Consider the following 24,297-nt stretch of genomic DNA (forward strand, 5'->3'; position numbering starts at 1 on the left):
GGACGCTTGAGATAAGATGGACGAGTGTAATAACATACACGTTGTATACACAATGCAGGTAACGCGTGTTTGTCAGCCAGAGTATCGACGATATCGGACCGTTTGCTCGTGCGACGTTTATCCTGCGTAGCCTGTTTCGCGCGCTATCGTCCCGTCATAAATTTATAAAACCAATGATTCTTTGTCGTAGAAATCACCAACGAAAACAACTTAGGTCGACTGACAGATTTAAAGAATCCAGAGGATCTTTTAGAATTAAGAAAATCGCCTTCAACTAAAAATTATTTCTGCTGAAAAATTTTTACGCATAATTACGAAAAAGGATATATATATGTATATATATATATAAAATAAATATATATTATAGAATTGAATTTCGATAGTTGTGAAAATCAGTATACAAAAAGAATATGATTTTTCATAAATAGAAATTTATTTTTACTTTCAGATATAATAAATTTAAATTTACTAAGATTACTCTCTCTCTCTCTCTCTCTCTCTCTCTCTCTCTCTCTCTCTCTGTTAAAGATATCATAAGAAATATAAATAAGAGATATAAATACAAATTTTTGCGCAATCAAGGGAAAAAATTAGCAATAATTTTCAAACAAATATATATATATATATATATATATATATATATATATATATATATATGCTAGCATTCTCCTAAGTTTCATAGTAAAAGGATATGTTAAGTGCGTCGGAAGAAGAGCAGTACAACCCTCTCGACGAGCTGCCTATCACCTGGCAATTATCGCTTAAACCGCTTAGCTCGACGCCTGTAGCTCAATATTATTGCGTTTAGCCTTGTTACCGCGATTAGTAGCGGGATATTAGGGTATAGGCAGCCGTCTAATGCCAGCCATCCCCTCTCACCTGTTGAACAGACGTTGTGCACAACGACCGCCCCTACGTACGCACCTGCACGCGCGTGTGTTTGTGCGTGCGCCACTCGCTCCGAAACCGCGCGCGATTCACACGCGTGTGGCTCACAAACTCAGATGTCGACGCGAGCTACCGCTAAACGTCACGTTGCGGGGGTAATAGGCAGATGGATAGGATGATGACAGACGAATGATAAACACGAGAGAGGGTGAATGTCCGGGATATCAATGAGACGGTTAAAAACGTCAAAGGCTTTAGCTCGATATGTATTTTGACTGATTATTTTGAATATAGGTTTCCTCCTCTATCCTCCAGGGAATGTTGTCAGTATATATCGCGTTTGTGAGCTTGATTGGCTTGCAGGGATGTTCCGATTAGAATAATTGATGGCACTGGCTTTTCAATTGCCATAGTGCGCTATCCATAAGTACGCGAATATAACTGAACGCGAACGATAGATAATTAATTTTAAAAATCGATTCTTTTTTTATTTTTCCTACAAAAATTTGTGTAAAATTAGACGTCAGAAATTTTCTTTCCAATATTTTGTTTAACTTAAAATTATTTTTATACAATGGATTAGAAGGAAAAGAGTACCTCACATCTTTTATTACATTATACTATCTTTACATGATAAGATCAATATTATTAAAGAAAAAAATAGTTTGACTTATCTTTTGATTGTAACATATTAAGAGTGAATCATTATTACGACAAAATTATTGGAATTAAAGGCTTAAAATTGTGTAGAGAATAATATTATATACCATTGCAATTATTAATATTTTAAACTCTCGACTAATCATTCGAAAAACCTTACCTTCGCTGTCGATTGGAATCTGCGGATTTTCCTGAAGATTCTCATTGTTGTTAGTTTCCGGCGGCAGCGGTTGCTGATGCACGAGTGACGAAGCTGGTTGCTTGGGCTTGACAACTCGAAAAGCTGATGCTTCGGCAACCCCTCGTCTCGAAAAATCTAGCGGACCCACCCCGACAGGCGAGTGTTGCTGCTGCACTTCCATCATCCTGGACCTCGAGTCCGTTCACTCTCTTATAACTTTCGCGTCACTGCACACGACATTCGCATTCTCTTTCACCACGCTAATGATTCCGATACGTTATCGGAGCAATAAACAAACATACACAATATTGTTTAATCTTTTCAACGAAACTAATCAGAGTCCTTTTAAGGTTGTCGGCGGATCTGTTTTTAAGAGTTCTCCAAGAGAATAATGAGTTTTCAGTGATAATTGACGCCAAAATCGTTTCTTTGGTGGCTTTTCAGAAAACTCTCTTTTCAAACAATAATACGTGCAATTAAATACGTTCAGCAAAATTTTTCCTCAAAACTATCTGTTCGCGGATTTCATTCTTGCAAGGATTATCAACGTCAATCTTAGGGTATGCAGCACAAGCACTAAGAGTTCTTTTCTCTACGACTTTCGCAGACACAGTCAGGACACTCGAAACCGTCCGCGATTCATCAACACCTAGACGGGTCCTTGTAGGACAGCTCCTACCGGCTCCGCGACAGTAAATACGTGTGGCACAGGAGATGCAGCTTCCGGTTGTCAGCGACACTGATTTCCGTGCAGTCCATCGGCCGGACAGGACAGGTCGAGAACGGCGGAGCACCGGCTGAAGCCCGGGGATGTGAGAGACGTTAGCCGTTAGAGCGGGTGCCTCAACGCCGACTGTTGTTAACGGGTCTGATAGTGGAGAGACTCCCATGCGATGACGGCCGCGAGAGCGGCGGATATAAAGATGGAAAGAGACGGAGAAACTTACACGGACAGCGCACACATCGTCGCCGTCCATATGGAGAGGGAGAACACCCACACAAATGTTCGATGCACATCAAGATTTTGGTCCCGGACTCCGCCCCTGGGCACGCCCTCTCAGTTCCTCCCTCATCCACACACAAACACACATACCGGATGGTTTCCGTGTACTCGTGGTGGTGCACGCACAAACCAACACGCTGGAAATGGTCGATCCATGAAAACGAGTGGGGTAGCGACGCTTCCGAACGCGCTACCGGGAGTCGCTGCTCCGATACCGCGCGAGGGGTTGCTGATGGGGTTCTTCCCGCTCGTGTGTATGCGTGTGTCTCTGGTTAGGTGCGCTACTGGATTCGCGCGCGTGTTGCACCCGAATTGCACGGCCACCGAACACGAGAGATACACGTTGCACGCTACGTTCTCTCACCTCCGGTTGCAGCATTATGTGGAACCACTCGGCCACCCTGATTCCACTCTTGACTCCACTGATTGATATTTGCCGGCTGCCCTCGCACACGTGCACGTACGGCGCTCGTCCTTCAACATCCATCGTAAAGATAGATGCTGGATGCAAAGAGCGAACTTGGAAAATTTAGGCAACGGCAGGCGAGGGAGGTTGCGCCTTTATAGCCGCAAGGGTGATCTTCGATATTTCCTGGGAGATGAGATTTCGAAGGAGATGAAATCTTCGTGCTTGGTTGAGGAGTTTCTACATCACGTCTATCGCTCTTTCAGAGAATTGTGTTCTTAGACGATATTGGTTTGAGGAAGCGAAGGGTTTGAGAAGGGGGCGATAAATGAACTTCGGAGAATTAATTGTACGTGAAGTTTATAGAATCTAATACATGTGTAAAGCGGAAATAATTAATTTATGTAGAGAGAAAGAAAAACATATTTCAGATAGTTTCTCACATTATTAAGCGACTTGTAACATTGGATGTAGATTATAAGTTTAGAAATATTCAAGAAATGTTAGATTTTGACTAAAATTTCTTATAACAAATTTTTTTATTCTCTGTTATAGATAGGAATTTAATATTATCTTAATTTTCAGAAAAATAAGCGTATGCGCTCGATAGGAGCGTCGAAAATCTTTTACGACACTCTGAAGGAATAAATCCGACACGATATCAGGCGGCAATAAAATTTATCAAGCATCAAACAGCTTTAACTTTTAATCGCTTGCCGAAACAGCGAACTGACATGACTTCCGTCTGATAATCCAGAATTTTTGGTGCAACGACACTTTCGGATATCTCGATAAGGTACTGTGTGCAATAGGCTTAATTTTTTATTGTCAGAAATATTCGTTGTGTTATTGCATCTATCACCTTTTTTGTACATTTAATATTGAACATATAAAATGCGTAAAACGAATCAAAACTCTTTGAATTCATTAATCATATCGATTAATTTATTTCGTTTCTTCTACTTATGATCTTTCCACTTGATAAGAGACGAGATTATGTGTTTTCATTTTTTGTACGCTTATCTATCATGATAATGATTGCGAAATTATCAAGTGGGATTTTGGTGCACATTTTATTTTAAAATATTAAATCTATATGGTTTTATATTATTTATTATTTTAGTAATATAATTTTAAGTCCAAATCTTAAAACTACGCAGTTTTGGTATTAGAGTTTTAGAACCAATTAATAGAGTTAAAATAATTGTTCATAGACATTTTCCCCGAGGAGCCGTAGCATAGTTACGATATAATATCCCAACTCTTGTATCCATAAATTAATATGATTCATGGACACAATTTAATTATCGTGCTACATACTTGTTTGCTTTAACGCGACATTGCAATGAAACGAATCGGATGCGAAAGCCAGACATAACAGAATTCAAACATCAGCTTGTTAAAGCCGTATTTCGTAATACAGAATGTCACATATTCGTTTCACAATAACAAGAAATACTTGCAAAGTATTTTAAAAATTACTCATGGTAGCATAATACCTACGTCTCGCAGATATCTTTTATAATCAATTCAATGAAAATATAATGACCAATAAAGAAGTTAACAGTATATAATCGCTTAATCCGTAATATTAGATTGCATGTAGATTACGATGCCCTGTCTTCGTCGCATTTCAATTTCATCATAAAATTTGAATTGACGCGAAAATGACGCATAATTTCGACTACATCATTCGTGCTTCAGATATATTTTGTTTAAAATAAATAGATATAGATAATGCAATGTATCTTTAATTTTATCTTTAATTCTATCTACGAATTATCTCAGCACTAGCTGATCATTGCTTCACGACTGTGGTAATAAATTACGTAATTATTTATATAAGTTACTTTTTCTATTTGTAATAAGTGTAGGAAATTCGAGATGAAGATTTTAGATGATAATACATTACTGAAAAAAGACTCAACTAAATATGTTATCCCGAAAAAATGATACTTTGCATGCCTCAGTAGATCATTCTTCGCGCGTACGCTGGAAAATCGAGGCGCAGTGGTTGTACCGTAGTTCAGTCATGCGGTCGAATACGCGAGATGTAGCCGCGTGTGATACCGAGAGTGTCATCGTCGTCGTCGTCGTCGTCGTCGGGGGCGTAAGTATCCGCGAGCGTGACATGAGACGAGATGTTGGATGTCAGGCGAGACCGACAAACCGCATCAATCATACTCACTCACTCGCTCGCTCGCATCGTCGTACGCTCTCCCTGGAGCACCGACAACGTCCCAGGGCCGCTCTATCTCGGGAGAGAAAATTGCTTACTCTCATACTGCAAATACGGGAACGTTCCAAGCAGAGACGCAAGCGTGCGAAAAGCCGTGCGGCACCCTCGACGTTGGCCTGCCAAAAAAAAAAGGAATAGAGAAAAAAAAACGGTCGAAGGCAGTGGGAAGAGAATAAGAGCATGACGGCGAAATTACGAGGTCATGACGATGAAATCGATTGCGCAAGAATCTTTTTATGTGTAATCGGGACAAATGCAAACTTTATCGCATAAGAAATAAGTGATTATTTTTGGTTTTATTATATATACGTATTTTTCGTTAAATATAATTATTTGTCAATGAGATTTTTTTATTAGATAACTGTGATATTTAGAGAATTTAAATATTTTCTAAACATATATAGATCTGATCTTTAATGGTGATATTCTGCTGGGAAAGATGAAAATATTATGTGATATTTATTAAAATTATAAAAAAGTGTTTGGTAATGATAAAGGTGTGATTATATAAATCAGGTTTTATTGATTTTTCTTATTGATTTTTATGCAATATTTTTAGAAAAAAGGAATTTTATCAATTTTAGGTTTTTTTCTTAGCTAACAGTTTTACTATCGTATCCCAGCCTCTTTACACAAATATGTACCAAACGTAATTTACAAAAGATAACTGCATCCGTCAGCACACAAGTGGACATTCAGTGTTGTAACAAATATTAAACGTAAAAAATTTATAATGTATTATTAGAATATATGTATATATAAAATTATATTATACAAACTTCTCTCCCCCGTGTCAGGCAATTTTATCTTCAATAAGAGATTGCAATAAAATTCCTTGTTCATTTGATTAATTATGTTTGACCCGTTTACCGTATATGAGAAATTACTAATATTCTGATAGAAACGCGAGATATGACATCATTGATCCATTAATTGAACGTCAATACGAATATTATCGCAATGAATGACCACATGTGTAGCTAGCATTACCTTGACAAACTAGTTCAACAACGCCGGATATACAGCGGGCGGCCGGCTGGCGCCACGAATTTAGTACTTGATTGTCCCGTCGAACAATTGTTTCGCCGGTGGTAAATGCGAAAGAAGAGACCGCGGGTGTCTCCGTCATCTTCTGCCTCTCCCTCTCGTTCTCTTGTTGGAGCGGACGCGAGACATGACTCACTCTCAATCAAGGAGAGAAACATATTAGCGATTGTCTTTACCAATTGGGAATATGTGGGTGATGGTTATCGCTACAGCATGGAGAACGATACGTGTATATAAAATATACGTGTATCTCGTAAAAAGAGAGAAAAAGGGAGGAAGAGAAGGGGGGAAAGAGCGTATAATCATCGCGCGTGTGCGCGAACACGTATGTGGGCATGATCGCGCTTTCACACGGCGAAACGCAGATGGACCCCTGCGGGTAGACGAACGATCGTTTTACCGTAAGCATGCGCTATCTGGAAACTAGAACGTAATTGGCAGAAATTGGTTCAATTTAAACCGATTAATTCGGTTCCAGAGGAAGAATCCCAACGCAAATATCGGCCAATCGGTGATTCAATCAAACGAATCATTCGAGATCACGAAATATTTTTTGAATAACATTTTATATCAATTTTTCTCAATTATTAATCATATTAATTTTCGATGCTCTTAAAGGAGAAACCTGATTTTTTTAACATGTAATATACACATTTTAAAAGTCTGATATCTGATCATTTAACATCCAATAATTTAGTATAATGTATATAAAACTATGATGTATATTACATGTGCAGGTATTGATATAAAATGCATAATATTTTTAATCTTTACCTTTAAGCCTATTATTAAAAAACTGTTTATATAGGTTGCAATCAACAATCTATATAACGTAGAATGATTTCGACATTGTGATGCAATTGGATTTCAAACTGGCAAACAACAATAGCAATAATATCAATGCGCTGATATTAATGGAGGCTTTCTCGAATTATTGTCATTTATCTAATCGGCTATGCGATCATCATCGATCGCGATTTAAATCCGCGAAGATCGATGGATCCTCGCGGGAGAATTTCTGGCTAACGAAAGCATGCCGAATCGATTAAGTCTCTGTATGTCATTGATCATGACAAGGTTGCGGTTGAGTTCATCGTACGAAAACAGTTTTGGCCGCTTTTGGGCGCTCACGACGAAAACAAAGCTTTCGCCGAGTCATGCATCCAAATAGCGTCTCTCACCTGGCGATTTATCGGCTCATTAGGTTACTATACCATATAAACAATATTATCGGAATATTATCGTTAATCTGGATTACTGTATCCGGTCAGAAATATTTTCTCGACGACACTCTCTTACGTCGAAAAGATTATCGTTCGTAGAAAATATTTAAAATACTTCTTAAAGATTTGTTTGCTCCAAAGCACGAAACAATAATTACTTGCGACAAAGATTCATATCGCGATAAAACTTGTAACTCCATATTTACAGAGAACATTACAGTGACACATTTTACAAAAGACATGAAACTTCTACAGAATACTTCTGATGTGCCAGAACAGACGTTTACAATTGTTCTTTCCGTGCTTGCAAGCATCTTCACGCTCGTAATTTTCGTGGACCGTCGACGTCAACTCCCGGAAGGATTTGTAGCAAGAGTCGGGAGTTTCCGCCGGATTCGCGATTAGATTTTCATGCGAGGGGCTGTCGCGCACGCCTTGACTCCGGGATGATGGGAGCGGACATATGGTGTGTCGCGCGACGAGTTTCCATCGAGAAAGCGGTAGCGCGGGAGAGATAAAGGGAACGCAGAGTTACACGAGAGACAAGGTAGTCCGAGAAAGACGAAGAATTAACGCGGGACAAACGAGCGTGACCATGTACACGTACGAAGCGAGGAAAGGGGACCCTCGTACGAGGTTACCACGAGGGGAATCGGGGTGTGTAAACCCCGGTAATATACGGACATATGCACCGACGAGCATCGACGAACCCTCGCCGGATCCCCGTGGACTGATATTTAGGACCGATATTCATTAGCAGTTTCGCGCGGGGTGAAAAGCGCGAGACCGAAAGGGGATCAGAGAGAAAGAGAAAGAGACAGACAAACAGAGAAAGCGAGAGGGAAACAGAAAGGAATAGGACGAAATGGGTAGGTACGAATCTGCCTGACGTTGTAAATGATAACCGTTCCAAAGGGTACTTCGATATCCCATAATGTCACTCCCCTCGCCATGATCTATGGTTGCGTTTTGATACGTAGGCAGAGAACGGTCCAGATTGAGATATTAAGCGCGGCACGCTTGCGATAATGCGGGTGACACCGAGATGAGTTAAGTTTATTGCTCGGACAGCTATAGTTCTAATGACGGTTTAAATAAGTAATAAATGTGTGCTTTGAAAATAATAAGATAATAAAATTTATTAGTAATTTTTATTAGTAATTTTAATTTGAGCGAAATTTTTCTAGAAATATAATTATAAAATTATATAAATATACACGTACACATTATTGATATATTGAGAAATTAATTGACAAAAGTAATTCCTCGAGCTTGTAAAACAAAACTCGTATTTGGAATGCAATGCAACTCGTTGTAATTTATTATAATAAATTAATTCCCGATTAATGACAATCAATGAAATCAACCGCGTAATTTATTTCAACGCATAAAATATGCTTCGGCGCGTTACACATTTAAATCTTTCCCGTCGATAATAGAACAGATAAACTGTTATCTGATAAATTTTAATGATGTTTGAATTCGCGGAATTGTAAATTGTCGATAAAACAAAACGGATTATTCACGAGCTCGCGCAATTAGCTGCATTTTCGAAAGTAGGCTCGCATACGCACGAGGCAAACCAACAAATTTTTATGTCGAGATCAATTTTAATGAGCGACGCGTATCTTTCCTCCCCCGCCTAATCTAAACTTTGGGATTACGTCAGAGACTGAACGAGGCAGACGAGAGAGGCATATCCGGTTGGCTTAGATTGACTTGGCGCCAAGCGCTGCGCGTACGACCGCCGGAATTAAATGATTATTGCGTTATACACGTCGGTCCGAACGAAGAGAAGGACGGCGAAGGACATGGGACGTATTGACTGAAAGAAAGGGTAAGAAAAATATAACATTTCGGCCGCATTAGAAAGATTAAAAACTTTAGTATCATCATTTGCATATGAATGAGTCCTGTCATTGATCAAGGATTATTCGAATTCATTAATGAATTATTTGTAAATACTTATTTAATTAAATAAAATTAATTTGGATTATTTGTAAATACTTTAAGTACTATTTTTGCTCGGCTTAGAAAAATAACAAAATTATACATATGATTCTTATACAATTTTATTTTTGTATGATTATATTATATATCAAAATTCTTAATTTTTATAAAAAAAAATATTTTATATGAAAAATAACACACATACATATGATTGATCGACATGAATACATTCATCGATCTCATCGACGTAGAAGACATGATCGAAGCCCGCATATGTCGGTTTATGATTCAAGGGACCCGCCAGTGGTACATATGCCCATACAAATTAATTTAAGACACTCGGGTTCTTTCCTCTCTCCATTGTTGCAGGAATTAGAAAACCGAGCAAACCGATTAATTTCAATAAATGTACGCGTCGCGACGCGACCGACGACGATGCCGCAGGGTGATTCACGGAAACTTGGCGCCCGGAAAAATTCATTCTTAACTTAAGGAAAATAAATGAGGATAATTAAAAGCGAACCAATGAGAGCAATTAAGCTGGTGGGATCTACTAAGATAAGAAATATTTTTATACTAGACAGTTACTTTTGTAACAGAAATTATAGCAGAATGTTAAAGATATAGAAAAATATAGTATATAAGAAGATAAAAAGGAAGAATAAAAAAGAAGAATAAAAAATATAGTATAGTTGTTATACGTATAATATAGCTGAAAAGAGAAAGAAGGAGAGAGATAATATTACAATTTTATTTCTTAGATTTAGCCTATCAAGACAACCAATCAACTCATGAAATTATATTTGTTCAATCCGTCTTCATTTATTCTGAGACTTCTAGTTTTGGTTTTATTTGTTTGCTTTACTTCTCTTTCTAACGCGCGCGTCTTTGCAACGGAAGCTAGATTTTGGAATCGAGCGGAAACGCGATAGTAAAAGCTGGTATGGTAATTTCACATTCCCGTTGCCGTTCGAATTCTCTCTCTCTCTCTCTCTCTCTCTCTTTCTCTCCCTTTCGAAGAGAATTGACGTGAAATGCCTAGGGCTACCGCTCATATGTGTATGCGTGCAGCTATCTATCTATCTACCTACCTACGTACCTACAGGGTGAGCCAGATCAAACGCAGTTTTGCCAAACGACCGAGCCGCCCTATCTCATCTGAATTGATAATAGCGACGTCAGCATATCAAAGACCGTGCGATTCAGACTCGTCGACACAGACGCCCCCCTTCTTCACATGTTCGCAAAGCTTACGCAAAGGTTGCGCGGTGTAAGTAGTGTATTTAAAGAGAAAAGGAGAAAGAGAGATAAGAGGCAGACAGATTCAAATGCGCTTCTCCGAGGATAACCGGACTCGTGGGAACAGGACATCCCGCGAGGAGAAACTGCCTCCAAGCAGGCTCCCGAATTCTGATATCGATTATTTTGACTCCGTCAAAGAAACGAATTTTTAGTAAAAGGGAAGGAGAAAGGAAAAACGCATGATAAGTATTTCTTAAAGAGTATGTTTCTCTGCAGGATTTTACAAAGCAATGTGGTTTCTAAGATATGAATGCATCAAACTCTTGGAATCAAACAGAGAAAAAAGTTTATTATTATTAATATATTATATAAAAGGAAACTAATTAATATAAGCAATATATAATTGTTAACTTATCTATAATCGAGGTTGCGAGAAGGAAATATTTCGACAGTAAAAATATTCATCATTAACTTTAAGTATTTTTAAAAGAATTTTTTAAAACTCCTATTCTTTTATAGTTTCTCATATAGAAGAATGAAATAGATGAATGTTTCAAAGAGCTTTTAAAAGAGCATTTAAAAGAGTTTCGGATAGGAAAAGCGTATAATCGACGAGACTTCGTATGAATTAAAAACTTTTTCAATTATTTCCGACGTACAGAGATTCCCCGGATCCAGCAAAACACTCTGCTGCGTCTCCCCCATTGCTCTGCCTCACTGCCCCTTCGTCCACCCTCTCCGCGTCTCGGATAAGAAATTTAATTAAAACCATGGAAAAACAAGAGAAGTACCACGGGGAGTTAAATGAATTCGAGCGGATGACAGAGGAAGGAGCACATGAACAAGGTGAAACGTCGCCGCAGCACGGTCGAAGTACAGGCACTTCCTTCACATCGGGTGGAAGGACACCCCCGCCTTCTTCTAGACTAATCAGAGACCGAGGGCTAATTAAATTAGCGATCATGACGTTGGATGGGGCAGACTTCGTGGATAAACGAGCCCCCGCCTCGTCTTCGCCGCCGTTACAGCTCGACGATCCTGCTCGAATCCCTGGTGTAATGCAGTAGATACGTTGGGCATAACCGCGCCCCTGTTTGCCACTCACTACCCCTGATTAGGTGGACTTCCTGTCCACGAGTCGTCGCGACGAGCCGTATACACCGCGCGATCGTGTACACCGTCGATCGTCGCGTACACAGCGCCGTTTATTCATATAACGCACGTTCGATCCGTTTTTCATCCGGGAGTTAATGATTGGGCTTGATTGCTTGGTAAACATGGGCGAGTCTCTCCCCCGTCCAACCGGCCCACCCCCATCGTCGCGACGGCTTCCTCCGTGATGCTTCACGTTGTGTCCTGAGAAATATTTAGACTTTAGCGGATTGGGAAATAAAATTATTTTTGAGAAATATTAATGAGAAGAATTGTCACGTGTTTTGCAGTTATCAACCTTTTATGCTCTTATTCAAAAGCATATAATAGTATTTAAATTTGAATTATTTCAATATTATTAAAAAATTTAATTGCGAAAAATTATTGTAATTTTCATATCTATTTTAATTTTATCATTGTCAAGAATAAAATCGAGCGCAAATATGACGCCATGTTAAACATGATCTCTTCCTAAGCAAGATTCAACCGATCTCAAGTGTAGTCGATGAAGAAGGAGATACGACAACGACGATGACGCTGATGACGACGATGAGTCAGAGTCGAGATTGAGAATAGCGCCGGGGTCAACTAGCGAAGGAAGTCCGACTTGACCGATGTCGTTTGACCCTTGAGATTAGTCGATCGTGCGGCGGCAACGACCTATTGATCTGCGATCAATCGAATTCATTGACGCGACGCGAAACGCGACGAAAACAAAGATTTCAAAGATACTAAGGTATTCGATAGAATAGTAATAATTTAATTTATAGAGTAAAGTAAGTAGTCTCTAAGTAATCTCTTTAACATCACTATTTAATTAATTCTTAGATTATATGGCGAGAATGAAGGAAAAGTAGATATTTAAATTCAAATACAATTTAATATTATTTTTATTAAATATTAATTTGAATTTTAGACTCATATGATGTAGTAACAATAAACTTCTTGAAATTATAGAGAAAATATTATGGTAAAAATTACAATATAATCGTGGAAACGCACTTACTAATAATAATAAGATAACATATAAAGAGTATTATAATTATTTAAATATTTTGATGCATAATCAAATGCATAATCAATAAAACAAACAATAAAACAAATGCATAATTTATAATTTTTATATTAATAAATACTCTAGTGTCGTTATATTTCAGCTTTACAAAAAATGTTGTTTAGGGGAATGTATTTTTCATGTAATTTGTGCTGCATACATTTTCTCTGTATATAGTATAACATAACGTATATATAACACATATATAACATGATTTATGATGCATATTATTTTATAATTGATTAAAAAATGCCATCTTTGACGTTTCTTAAATCGGAAAACCAACGTCGGGAAATCCAAGTAAACCCGTGTCGCTAAGAATCAGCGATTTTGCACGTGAAGTAAATCTCGAATCTCCAGGTTGCGTTATAGCCGCGACGGGACCGAAGCTTTTAGCGGCTCAGGTGGCACCATGTCGCCCGATAATATAACATTATTTTAGTGAAGGCGTTCTGCCAGAAAGCCAGCAGAGATTGTAACTAGCCGGATTCCGGATCCGACGGACAGCAACGCGGATAAACAACGACCCTCTTACCAACCAGTTGGTAGATACTCTCATAGAGTTGCTTTGAATTTTTCATCGCCGTTGTAGTGAATCATATCGGTCCTTCGAGTACTTTCAAAGTGAGTTTCGATATTGAGATCCTCGATGTTGGCAACGTTATATCGGAGTAATTCGAAGTTATATTTAAATGAATTTATATTCTCCATCAATATTTCATTACATAATACAATTTAAATAAGAGAACAGTGTCGCGATTATCTAGAATAAAATTTCCGATTAAATATATCTTTGATTCGAAAAATTGAATAATTTGTATATAAAATAAAATGCACAGGAAATATGTAGTAAAAAATCTCTAGATATAGTAAGTTAAAATTAGAAAAAAAGAAATAAGAGATTAGCTAAAATCTCTAAATATAATAAGTTCAAATTAAAAGAAACGAAATAAAAGATTTTCTAATCTTTTCCTGAATAAATAATAACATTTATTTTTAAAAACTGGGTTATTATAAAAATTTTAAGTTTCAATTAAAAATATATATTAATATCTCTTTAACGTCTATATAAATATATTAATATTTGATAAATACTGCTTTTTAAAAAAAGGCCGATTTGTTAAAAGAAAATATCCTCTTCCGAAGAACAGTTTATAAGAAGCTTTCCCTGGTAATCGTTACGCGATTTTCTTTTTTTTCTCACAGCCCCTTAACCCGACTCGATGTCTTTCCACCCTCGCTGTCCAGGTACTTGCTTTTTAATTGGATATCTCGGATACGCTAGGGAGACATCCAAGAGACGATAAAGAAAACTCGAAAAGTAAGGTCGGGCGGCTCGCGAGGGCTCGTCAAACTGCGAATTACCAGCCTTATTATTATCGTCCGCGGTTCTAACGCGCCACTTTTTTTCTTACAGCCTCCTTACGTCTCGCCCCCTCAAACGATGAGAGATAAAAAAAGAGGAAAAACGAGGAAGACGAAGACTTCCCCTTTGGATAATAACTCGCGCCATATTCAGTTTTTCAACGAAAAGTAGCAGTTATGAAGAGTCGGTATTATTTATCGCACTAAACCGCCACACTCAAAGAAACATCCCACCTTCGCTTGCAGCGAGACAATGGGGGATGCTTTAAACTAGCAAAACGGAATACGAAAATACTCGCGAAACGTGATATCAACGGATCTTAAAGTAAGTAAATGTACGCAAAGAGTAAACAAATAACAACGCAGATAAGGGAGACAAATTAAGTTTTGCTTGTAAATATTAAAAACTCATTTATATGACATATTCATATCCAAATTAGCATCTGAATTTACTCAGCATGTTTTTACAATAGTTGCCACAACACATACTACGGTATATTACTATTTATAATTATTGCAATAATTATTGCAAATTAAAAGATATCAATTCTATGGAAAGAGTGCAGAAAAATATAAAATCTAAATTGATACATAAAAAATTATTCTTTTTTTAATTCAGTTGTGAAAAAGAAATTGTAATATATGTATATATATGTATTGTTTATATATTGAAATTTAATGATTTTAGACGCGATTTCGAATATGATTTCTACAAATTCTCTTTATAAATTGTGCTTCACTTATAATAATCAAGCACAAATGACGAATTTTATTTTTAAAATTTGTCCACAAGGGTTTTTATAACGAAAAGTAATCAATTCTTATGCATTCCGCAAAATAGCTTTTATGACATTTTGCAAAATTCCATAGAAGAAGAATGATACAGCCGGCCATAATATTTTCATAAGGGTCCACGTTTTCGTCCATTATAAATTCTCATTCGCCGACTCTCGTATAACGGAGAGCTCGAAGTAATTAGCAGCGAAGCCTCGGATATGGCGGACTGCGCCGCTGCGGGATTCATTTACGAAACATCTGGAGCGACAAACGGACGGACGCGGACGGGATGCATGCAGTTCCGTTTATTCCAGCAATTCCGTTTAAATTAGCTGAACGCGACTGTTTTTATGATGACGCCGAGCGGTTCACACGTACTTTCCCTTCATCCGTTCCCGCGAGTAATCATCCAGATTCGTAAATTACTCGTTGGCACCCGCCCGCGCGTTGCTGCACGAAAATCCACTTTGCTCGCGAGAGTTTGCGCTCGCGTTTGATTAAAATTAAAAATTGCCGCGCGATTATATGGCAGAAAATAAATGTCAAAAGTGGCGAATTGATCGCGTTATGATGATGACAATGAGACAGTTTGTTTACAACGTTTGATTAAAACTAAAAAAAGGTTTGACAATTGTGCTTTTGTCTGATAAATGCAAATTTTTAAATAGCTTCACAAAGATAATTGACAAGTGCTTGTCTCTGAGAGAGAGAGAGAGAGAGAGAGAGAGAGAGAGAGAGAATTTTCGATTAAAGAGTCAAATGGCTTTGATGATGTAATTAGATTTTTTTGGTCCATACAATAATGGTTTTTCGAGCTCAATTTTAATATTACTATGATTATTATTTCTAGATAAATGATATGCAAATTATATTATTTATCTTTATAAATCTCGAATTTAAAATTTCCTTTTTGGAATTAATTAGATATCATAATTTAATGACATGTAATGCTATGATAAATATTAATAAATATTTTTTGGATTTTGACGCATTTTGATATAAAGTTTGCAAATAAAATTATTATTGCGCGATCTCAGAAAGTATCTGATACGCGTTGCGCAACAATATGTGCAAACAATGCAGCTTCGGTACGACTTGCGGGCTGTAGATGTACGTCCGCTCGTAAAACAGACATGTCTCGGGCCACAAATTGGAGCGTGCTCCGAGAATATAAGAAAGCAGACATACATCCACTGACATACGTTTGCCGAGCGAGGAATGGACGGGACAATAGATCCACTTGGAATCTTCGTTTAAAACTCACGAATGCTGTTGTTCGCTCGAGGGAAATGTTCTGTTGTAGTTGTAAAATAATATGTCATTTCTCCCGATGCTTTCTTCTTCGCTTTTTAGTCGCTTATTTCTGTTTAATAAAAATATATCCACGGTAACCACGATACAATCATGATCAACAGAAGATCATGATAATCAGAATATTGACATTATTTAGGTAACTAAACGAAAGTAATTAATTAAAATAAAATTATATTAATAGTTTAATTAATAAAAATAGAATCTTGTGCGCATGTTTTACAAATATAAAATATTTAAATAAGTCATCCAGAAATTTTAAATTTACATCATAATTTGCGATCAAAACTCATCAAATTGAGTAATAATAATTTTTATTATTATTTATAACTATCTGAATAGAATAAGAAGAATTCCAGCACGTAATCTATTTAAGAGAATAGTGGAAACAATAAAACAAAAAAAATCCGAGAGAACACTAGTAACGGACAGCTCGGAAGCGGGATTCTCCTCTGGAATCGAGCTTCTCCTTTCTCAGGTTCGAAATCCGGGACGATGAGGGTTCGCCGAGCGAGGTTCGGGGGTTATTCCGCGATAACGAGAGCAGGCGATATCTTGCCACGGGTAGAGCGCTTAATTAAAACGAGGAACGAGACGCCCGGGGCCCCGCGGTATCATCGGCCACCGCATCGCATAACGGTGGTGTTTCCATAATTCGGCCGAAAACCCAGCCCAGACACGGTGGTCAGCAACGGTCGGTCAGCGATGGGCGCCGTGGACCGCGGATCCCGACCACGGGTTATTAACTGACCGGGATGTACGAGACACCGGGGACCAAGTTGGATGGTGAACATACAAACCGGCGGATATCGTGCGCGCGCGGGAGCCTCCTACGAGCTATGTTGCCGAAAGGATTGATGGGGACCGGTCACCCCGGTTATATATCCGGCGAAACACGCTTCGAACTGCATGCACGCGAGCCCGCAGACAATTACGCTCCGGAGCCATTCTACTCGGTGCAATTGAATTATCGGCGATGCATGCGCCGCGCTTCTCGCGATTCATTACGCTCGACCGCAAATTCGTGAATTCGTAATCGACCGACGTTTTTCCCCGCGATTACGAAAATCTTGCCGCGCCCGTTACCGCGTCTGTCTCCCGGTTTTTCTAATGGATGGGCGGTTATTAATTGGAGTACATCCATAAAGCAACCGCGTGCTGGAATATAGTTCATGCAAAAAGTAATAGCGGTGTAGGGGCAGTTTATGGGTATATGAAAGTGTTCAGAAAAAAAATTATGACATCTGACAGTGTATATGAAATATTATTATTTGAAAAATTAATTTGCCATTTTTACAACGACTGCAATGCTCTTTGGACTGAAACACATCCAAACGCGAAAAAACTCATATTTGAAAAACATATATCCGAAAACCTCGCGACATAACTCCATTCTCGGACCGGAATGTCCCAAATAATCATGCTTAAGTCGACGATGATCGATCCCTTCTCTAGTAAACGAAGAAAAAAAACAGAAAAACTGAGAAGAAAGAAAAAAGAGAGAAGCCGTAGATAGAGTTGAGAGAAATCGCCCCGAGCAAAGTCAACCGAGGATCTATCGTCCTCCGGGGACTAACTGAATCGTGCAGGTCGGGAGATAAAGAGACTAGGAAAAAAAAAGCGGGAGGCGGCGGCGGAGAAGGAGAAGACAAGCGGCGGAATTGAATCGAATTGGACCAGCTTGGCGCTGGCGTGTTCGCAGGCAGTTCGTCCAAGGATATTTGTTCCGCATACGTACGTAAACGTAACCTTCGGAGACCCCACCGTCGGAAGGGAAAGGAGGGTGGTGTAATGGCAGCGAAGGATCGGTGGGAGAGGAAAGGCCGCATAAAGCACCGTCGTCGGCATCGCCGGGGCACGTGGTGCATGCGGGGCGTATTAAGTCCACGTGGAGAGAGTCACGCGCGTCTCCTGGGATCGCCGGCAGAAGCCGGAGAGATGGGCGCGACCGCTCCCTGGAGATAGGTGTGTGTATGTGTGGGTATACATATGTACGCATCCACCCCCACGCGACTAATTGTTTAAAATCTGATCGTACGTAAACGCGGTACGGCGACTAATTAGGCGATGGCCGCGGACGCTGGATATCGGGCGCGATTTAATGATCCCACGTGAGGAGGCATTAATTACGTCTCGCGCGCGCGAGCGCAAGTAATTATAAATAGGTGCGGTGCGAAATTGCCGTCGCGGAATGAATCTACTCGTCAAGGTTTAGGTTCAGGTTAATTATTTGCGTCGTTGGGGGTGTGCGTCGCGCTGATAAGGAATGATTGCTTGGCGACGACGAGCTAAGTAATTTGTCGCGCGTAATTGGTGGATGATGAAGGTTAGTTGGAGTTAACATAATAAGTTTGCATGTGAACGGATACATATTTAATATAATTTGTGGCAATGCATGGGTCGCTATATGCAATTTTCATTGCGATATATAAATTCTATCATTGGAGTAAATTTTTTAAACGTGTAATTCTTCTATTTTAATAAATAATATAACTCTTTCTAGTGCTTTTTGCTATTAATATTTCTACGTATGTGCTTAAAAAGCTCTTTATCCAAGCATTAGTCTCGAATAAATACTAATACAAACGTGTATTGCGGCATAACTTTCAGAGAAGACAAGGGGAATAATTACGTAAAATCTGATCCCGCATGCTTGCCGACGCTAATTAACCGGAGCTAATTTCCAACTATGCCTAGTTCCAGAGTGATATCAACTACTGATTCCATGATAAACAGGATCTGATGACATTGGCTCATTGATCACGGCGATGAGCTCATGCACTAGAATAGTGGTAGTAAAGATTTATGCGCGGACTTAATCGCGCACGGCCGCGATTTCCATAGCTCACTTAATTATTGGTTTCAATATCGTGGAACCTTTATCTAATATGAAAACGCAATATGAGGTCACTATTGCGAACTTAATACATTTCATAGAAAATAATCTCAGATGCATTATATTTTCTTTCTCTCTTCCTTCCCTGCGTTTTTTTATTCGTCAAAAATACGATATTCTTAAATGCTTGAAATATGTAACAAATTAGATAAAGCTTGCATATTTGATTGTTGTAAAAAATGAGGCTATTTCATAATGATAATTATTATAAATAAAATGTATATATTATATATTACATATATATAAAATTTAAATTTAATATTAGTAAAAATTCATTGTCGGTAAATCATTGATAGAGATTAAGCAAACAAAGATCTAATCGAGCATTCAAACAGATATATATGGTAAACAGTATTACAACATTAATATTTATCGTTGATAAATCCGTCAATTGTTATCAGGGATATAATCAAAAATTGAAATATTGCAAACAATAGTATTACACCATTTGTACCGTTAAACTTATTGTCGATTATCATCGCAGATCAATCAAGTAAAAATTACGATATGTCACTGCATTATTACATTGATTATATTCAACAAATGAGAGATTCTTGGAAAAACTTCAACACAACAAACAATAATCAGAACAAAACATAAATAATCCATATATAAATATGTGTATATATGTATGCGCGTGAAAATAATTTTTATTAAATAATAAAATTATTCTAAATATACACAATACAATTTTAAATATAATAATTTTTTAATTTATGATACATATGCAATTAATTGATAATAATTATCGGTAATGATGTCATGACATAGTATATATTCCATTTTCTCAAGCATGATACAATGAGCCGCGTAATAAAAATGATGATAAAAATATTGAAACAGGTACACAATGGGATCGCAGTTCCAGCAACGAGTAGAGCACATCCGCGAATTCCGGCGCGCCCCCGCAATGAAGCCACTACCCTTCACCTTTGATTTATCCTCTTATCATATGCGAGCTCGTAGGTGGACGAGAGCGCGCGCGGGGGCGGCCGAGGCACCGACAATATCGCCAACCCCGGCAGCGGGGGCGCGATGAAAATGGGATTGAAAACCACCAGACTAATCTTCTACCTCTCTCGCGTGTACTCGTAACATCCACGCCCGTGCGCACACACACATACACACGCACATACACGTTATTCACATATGCACGGAATAGTCCACCTGCACGATTAACCCTCCCGTCCCCTACACCGCGCTTTTCTGCGCGAATGCGCACGAGCGTGTGCCCACGCACACGCAACGAGCGTGTATTAAATGCCTGTACATATCGCGCCGGCGGTGTGCGTGCTAGTCGCGTTCAGAAACGGCGCTGCCATTTAAATAAATGTTTAATCTCGCTCGCGTACCTTGCCCTCCCCGTCGGCGTCTTCTCCCCGATACATTTTCTCTTTTTCCTTCGTTTTGTTCCGCGAGTAATTCGCTCGACGAACCAGTAAAGGACGGAAAATCGTTAGATGGAATAGAACGAGAGCGAGACGAGGGAAACAGAGAGACTGGATTCGAAAAGCGCGAGATTGCACCGCAAGGAAGAAGTGCCGGAAGGTGGATAAAAAAGGCTACAGGAAGAACGACAGCGGGGGTGAAAGGACCCGCGCCGCCGGAGAGCGGCGAGTAAAAAACCAATCGAGTCTGTGCAGTGCGGCAGTTGAATCCCTTCGCGTCCCAACCCCGGCTCCTGAACCATTCAAGAGAGACCGAGCCCCGCAGCCATTTAACCTCTGCATTGCAAATGCCACCCTCTATCTGCCGCGACCGTCCGGCCCGGTAAGGGTGGCAGGGCAGGGCGAGAAACAGGGCCGAGACTGTTATTTTAACGAAATATCTTTAAACGCTGGCACACGAGGAAACGGGGTGGACGGATGGTCTGGTGGACGAGTAGGAGTAGGACGAACCCTGCCAGTTAACCCCGGAGGGAGCTGATGGGTGTAAGCGGGGGTGGATGGAGAGACGGGGGAAGCGAGATGGTCTCGGACGAGCTCGGCGCGGAGAGATGAAAGGATACCTAGTTACGGGACGAGAGAGCGCACCGGTTTAAAGGATTACCGGCCTGCCCATTATTCAAATATATGCTAAACGCGCGGGGCGGTGTGCGCGATAGCCTTATCAACCCTCTTGCGAGGCGCACCGCGCCATGCGGATATTTCACGGTGGTTCGCCGCAATAGCGCTTTCCCCGGCAGCCCTGGATCAGCAGCTACGTTCTGCTCCGACAACGCTTTTACGGCCGCTTTCGCTGCTTCCACGCTGATGACCGGAAATTCACCCTCGCCGGTAACTTTGCTTGATTTGGTCAAAGATAACACGATAATTCGATTTGGTAGAAGGCAATGTAATAATTTGAAAAGATGACTTGTAATAATGATATTCAATCTTTAGATTTTTTATAGGCAACAATTGATTCACGTGAATCAGGTTTTATCTTGGAAAAGACATACTTGTATGCAATAAATTATTTTATATTGTTTCTTCAGTTTTTTTCTTGATTTGTTGCTTGAAATTATATTTTCATGCTTTGCAACAATTGATAGCGTTTAGGTCAAGCATCAATGTTAAGAAATTTTTGAAAAATACCTTAGTGTTAAAAATAATATTTATTTATTTAATTTTGTTCTAGAAATTAAGAAATGAGTTTTATAAAAAAATACTTCAAAGATATATACTACTTCTTTGTGAAAAAGTATTGTACATTATATTGAACGTTTTAGACTCTTGTGTGTTTTTAACAATCGAGACAGACGTCAGTCGAGCTCTCGAGATTAAACATCGATAATACCCGAGATTCACGAGGGAAAGCTGTCAAATTTCAAACGATCGTAAGACCGTCATTACCGTATCGTGTCCGATATACCCGCGGATGCGTTGGACGTGCGAAAAGGAGCCCTCGCAAGATTTGCGCGAAGCGTGAATGGAAGAGGGCGTGGGAAACGGCGAAGTGGCCGCGTACGCGGATAGTATGTGCTGACTTGCGACCGGTCCGGTAATTGCCGTAATTGTGCCGAGTGATTCACACATCAGGATCGGCGCTCCCGCCACTCCACCCCCGCCGTCTCTTTCGCACGAGCACACACGGAACGGAACGCGCAACGAGCATTCACAGCAACGCGGCGGTGTCGGGAGCGCGAGCGCATCTGCGCGGGATTTCGGAAACAATTGCCGACAATTCTCGCCACTTGACTCGCGGCCAGCGATTGACGTGAGAATCCGCTTAGACGGCCGTACAACTCCGCCGCGGAGCGTATGAGGTCATCTTCATTAAATCGTTCTCCGCTTAATGACTGATCTAATTTTTTCCTTTGTCTCTCTTTCTCCATCGCCGACGGCGACGACGCGTGTTCGTCCGCTCGCTCCCTCGCTGAGCCACCGATCGGTCTAATGTGCGCTTTACCTCTCCCGCGTTTTTTCCACTTCTACGAGCGGAAATGGTGGTTCATGAAAAGTTCGTGGTCGCTTTCTTCTCACATGACGTTCGCCAAGCAAGCAAGCAAGCTTCTTGGAACGAATTAATTGAAAGGAGATTGACGAGAATGACCGATTCATTAATTTGGATTTGTCAGCGATTAATATCGGCAGAATTATCTCTTCCGGTACGTGAAATTTGCAAGCGTTCTCTCTTCAGATAAAGTGTTTTTTTGCAAAATAATATTGCTTTAAGATGGAAAATCCCCAATGATCTTCAATATACATATAAATTAAATTTATAATTAAATATAGTTCATTTATGATCGATACGCTGGATAATAAATTTTCTTAATTTTTTGTTAGCATTACACGATTATTTTTAAAATTATTTATGATATGTCACATACTCCATACGTTATCTATAATTATCTACAAAAGAAGCAAGATTGAAATATACACAATGTTACAAATCCTTCGTGTGCACACATTAGCTCTTATCAGAGTCGGCGGCGCTTTGTAGTGCTAGAATAGCATCCCGCGAAGCCACTTTGTCTCCGCATCCGCTTCCGTGCACTTAGCCTTCCATAAACTGAGAAGACACGCTAAGTTCAAGCAGCCATTCGCGTTTGCAAAATGTGACCTGCTATCTCGAAAGTTTTGACATGAACCAATTTGATGGCTTATGTTCGTTAACACTCGCACGATGATGCATGCAATGTCGAAAAATAATTAGAGATATTATCTATCTGTTAATTAAACGTCATTATATTATTAATTTAAAAGTTTGGATTTTAAAAAATAATTTTTGATTAATTTTTTTATCACCATATATCTAACAAACCATCATAAATTAAATTAATCTTTTCAAGCTTATAATTATGATATTTTATAATATAAATTTATCATAATGAGATATTTATATATATTTCCTCGAACACGTATTTAATATATATTTGCAAACTATTATTTTACAGGATCTAAAACATGAAGCCATTCAGTAAAATGTAATCAGGGCTGCTTTCGAAAATTCAAATCTGATAGAGTCATATTCTTTTGCAGGACTCCAGCACGTACCATTCGTATCCATGAAAGAAATCAATTCAGATCCCTCGGTCCCATAGGAGCTGACATTTGACACCTTGCTGGCATATTTGCCACCCCGCCAGTGATTGGCTGATTATGATCTCGCTAATCCCGTGCCGGGTGGACTTGGACCACCCCGACGTGATTGCCAAGCTCAAAGACAAATACGTATTCGCGCACCCTTCGGAGTCGCGTTCCTCGCGAGGTGGGCACGCACGGCGCGACCCCAATTTTCATGCGTGCGTGCGTACGTGCGTGTGGCGCGATTACACGCGATTCCGCTGGGCATACGTTCGCCAATGAAAATCGCTGTCCACTCACGCTTATAATATTTCGTTGATGCTCTATTTTCGATTTTCACTCTCGTCTTTTGCACGGGATAATCTAGAAATATCGCTCTTTTCCTCCATATCTTT

The 24,297-nt window shown here is 39.4% G+C and overlaps 1 protein-coding gene and 1 long non-coding RNA gene across 2 annotated transcripts in view; one reads left to right on the forward strand and one right to left on the reverse strand.

Annotated features, from left to right (window-relative positions):
• LOC145970538 (uncharacterized) overlaps nucleotides 1–2,582 on the reverse strand; it is a 29,478-nt gene extending 26,896 nt beyond the window's left edge. Inside the window, exon 1 of the mRNA XM_083097388.1 lies at nucleotides 1,709–2,582. Within this exon, the coding sequence (XP_082953514.1) occupies nucleotides 1,709–1,913 (205 nt within the window). The 5' untranslated portion in view covers nucleotides 1,914–2,582. The remainder of the gene's footprint in view (nucleotides 1–1,708) is intronic.
• Nucleotides 2,583–3,019: 437 nt separating this feature from the next.
• Nucleotides 3,020–14,747, forward strand: LOC145971090 (uncharacterized). The gene is made up of 4 exons (XR_014438754.1): nucleotides 3,020–3,487; nucleotides 3,724–3,934; nucleotides 14,252–14,366; nucleotides 14,463–14,747. It is a non-coding gene; the product is annotated as an uncharacterized LOC145971090 (long non-coding RNA).
• Nucleotides 14,748–24,297: the final 9,550 nt, after the last annotated feature.

Source organism: Camponotus vicinus, unplaced genomic scaffold (genome assembly GCF_025532165.1).
Source record: "Camponotus vicinus isolate PSW18456_S1 unplaced genomic scaffold, iyCamVici1.0 SCAF_4, whole genome shotgun sequence".
NCBI classification, from domain to species: Eukaryota; Metazoa; Arthropoda; class Insecta; order Hymenoptera; family Formicidae; genus Camponotus; species Camponotus vicinus.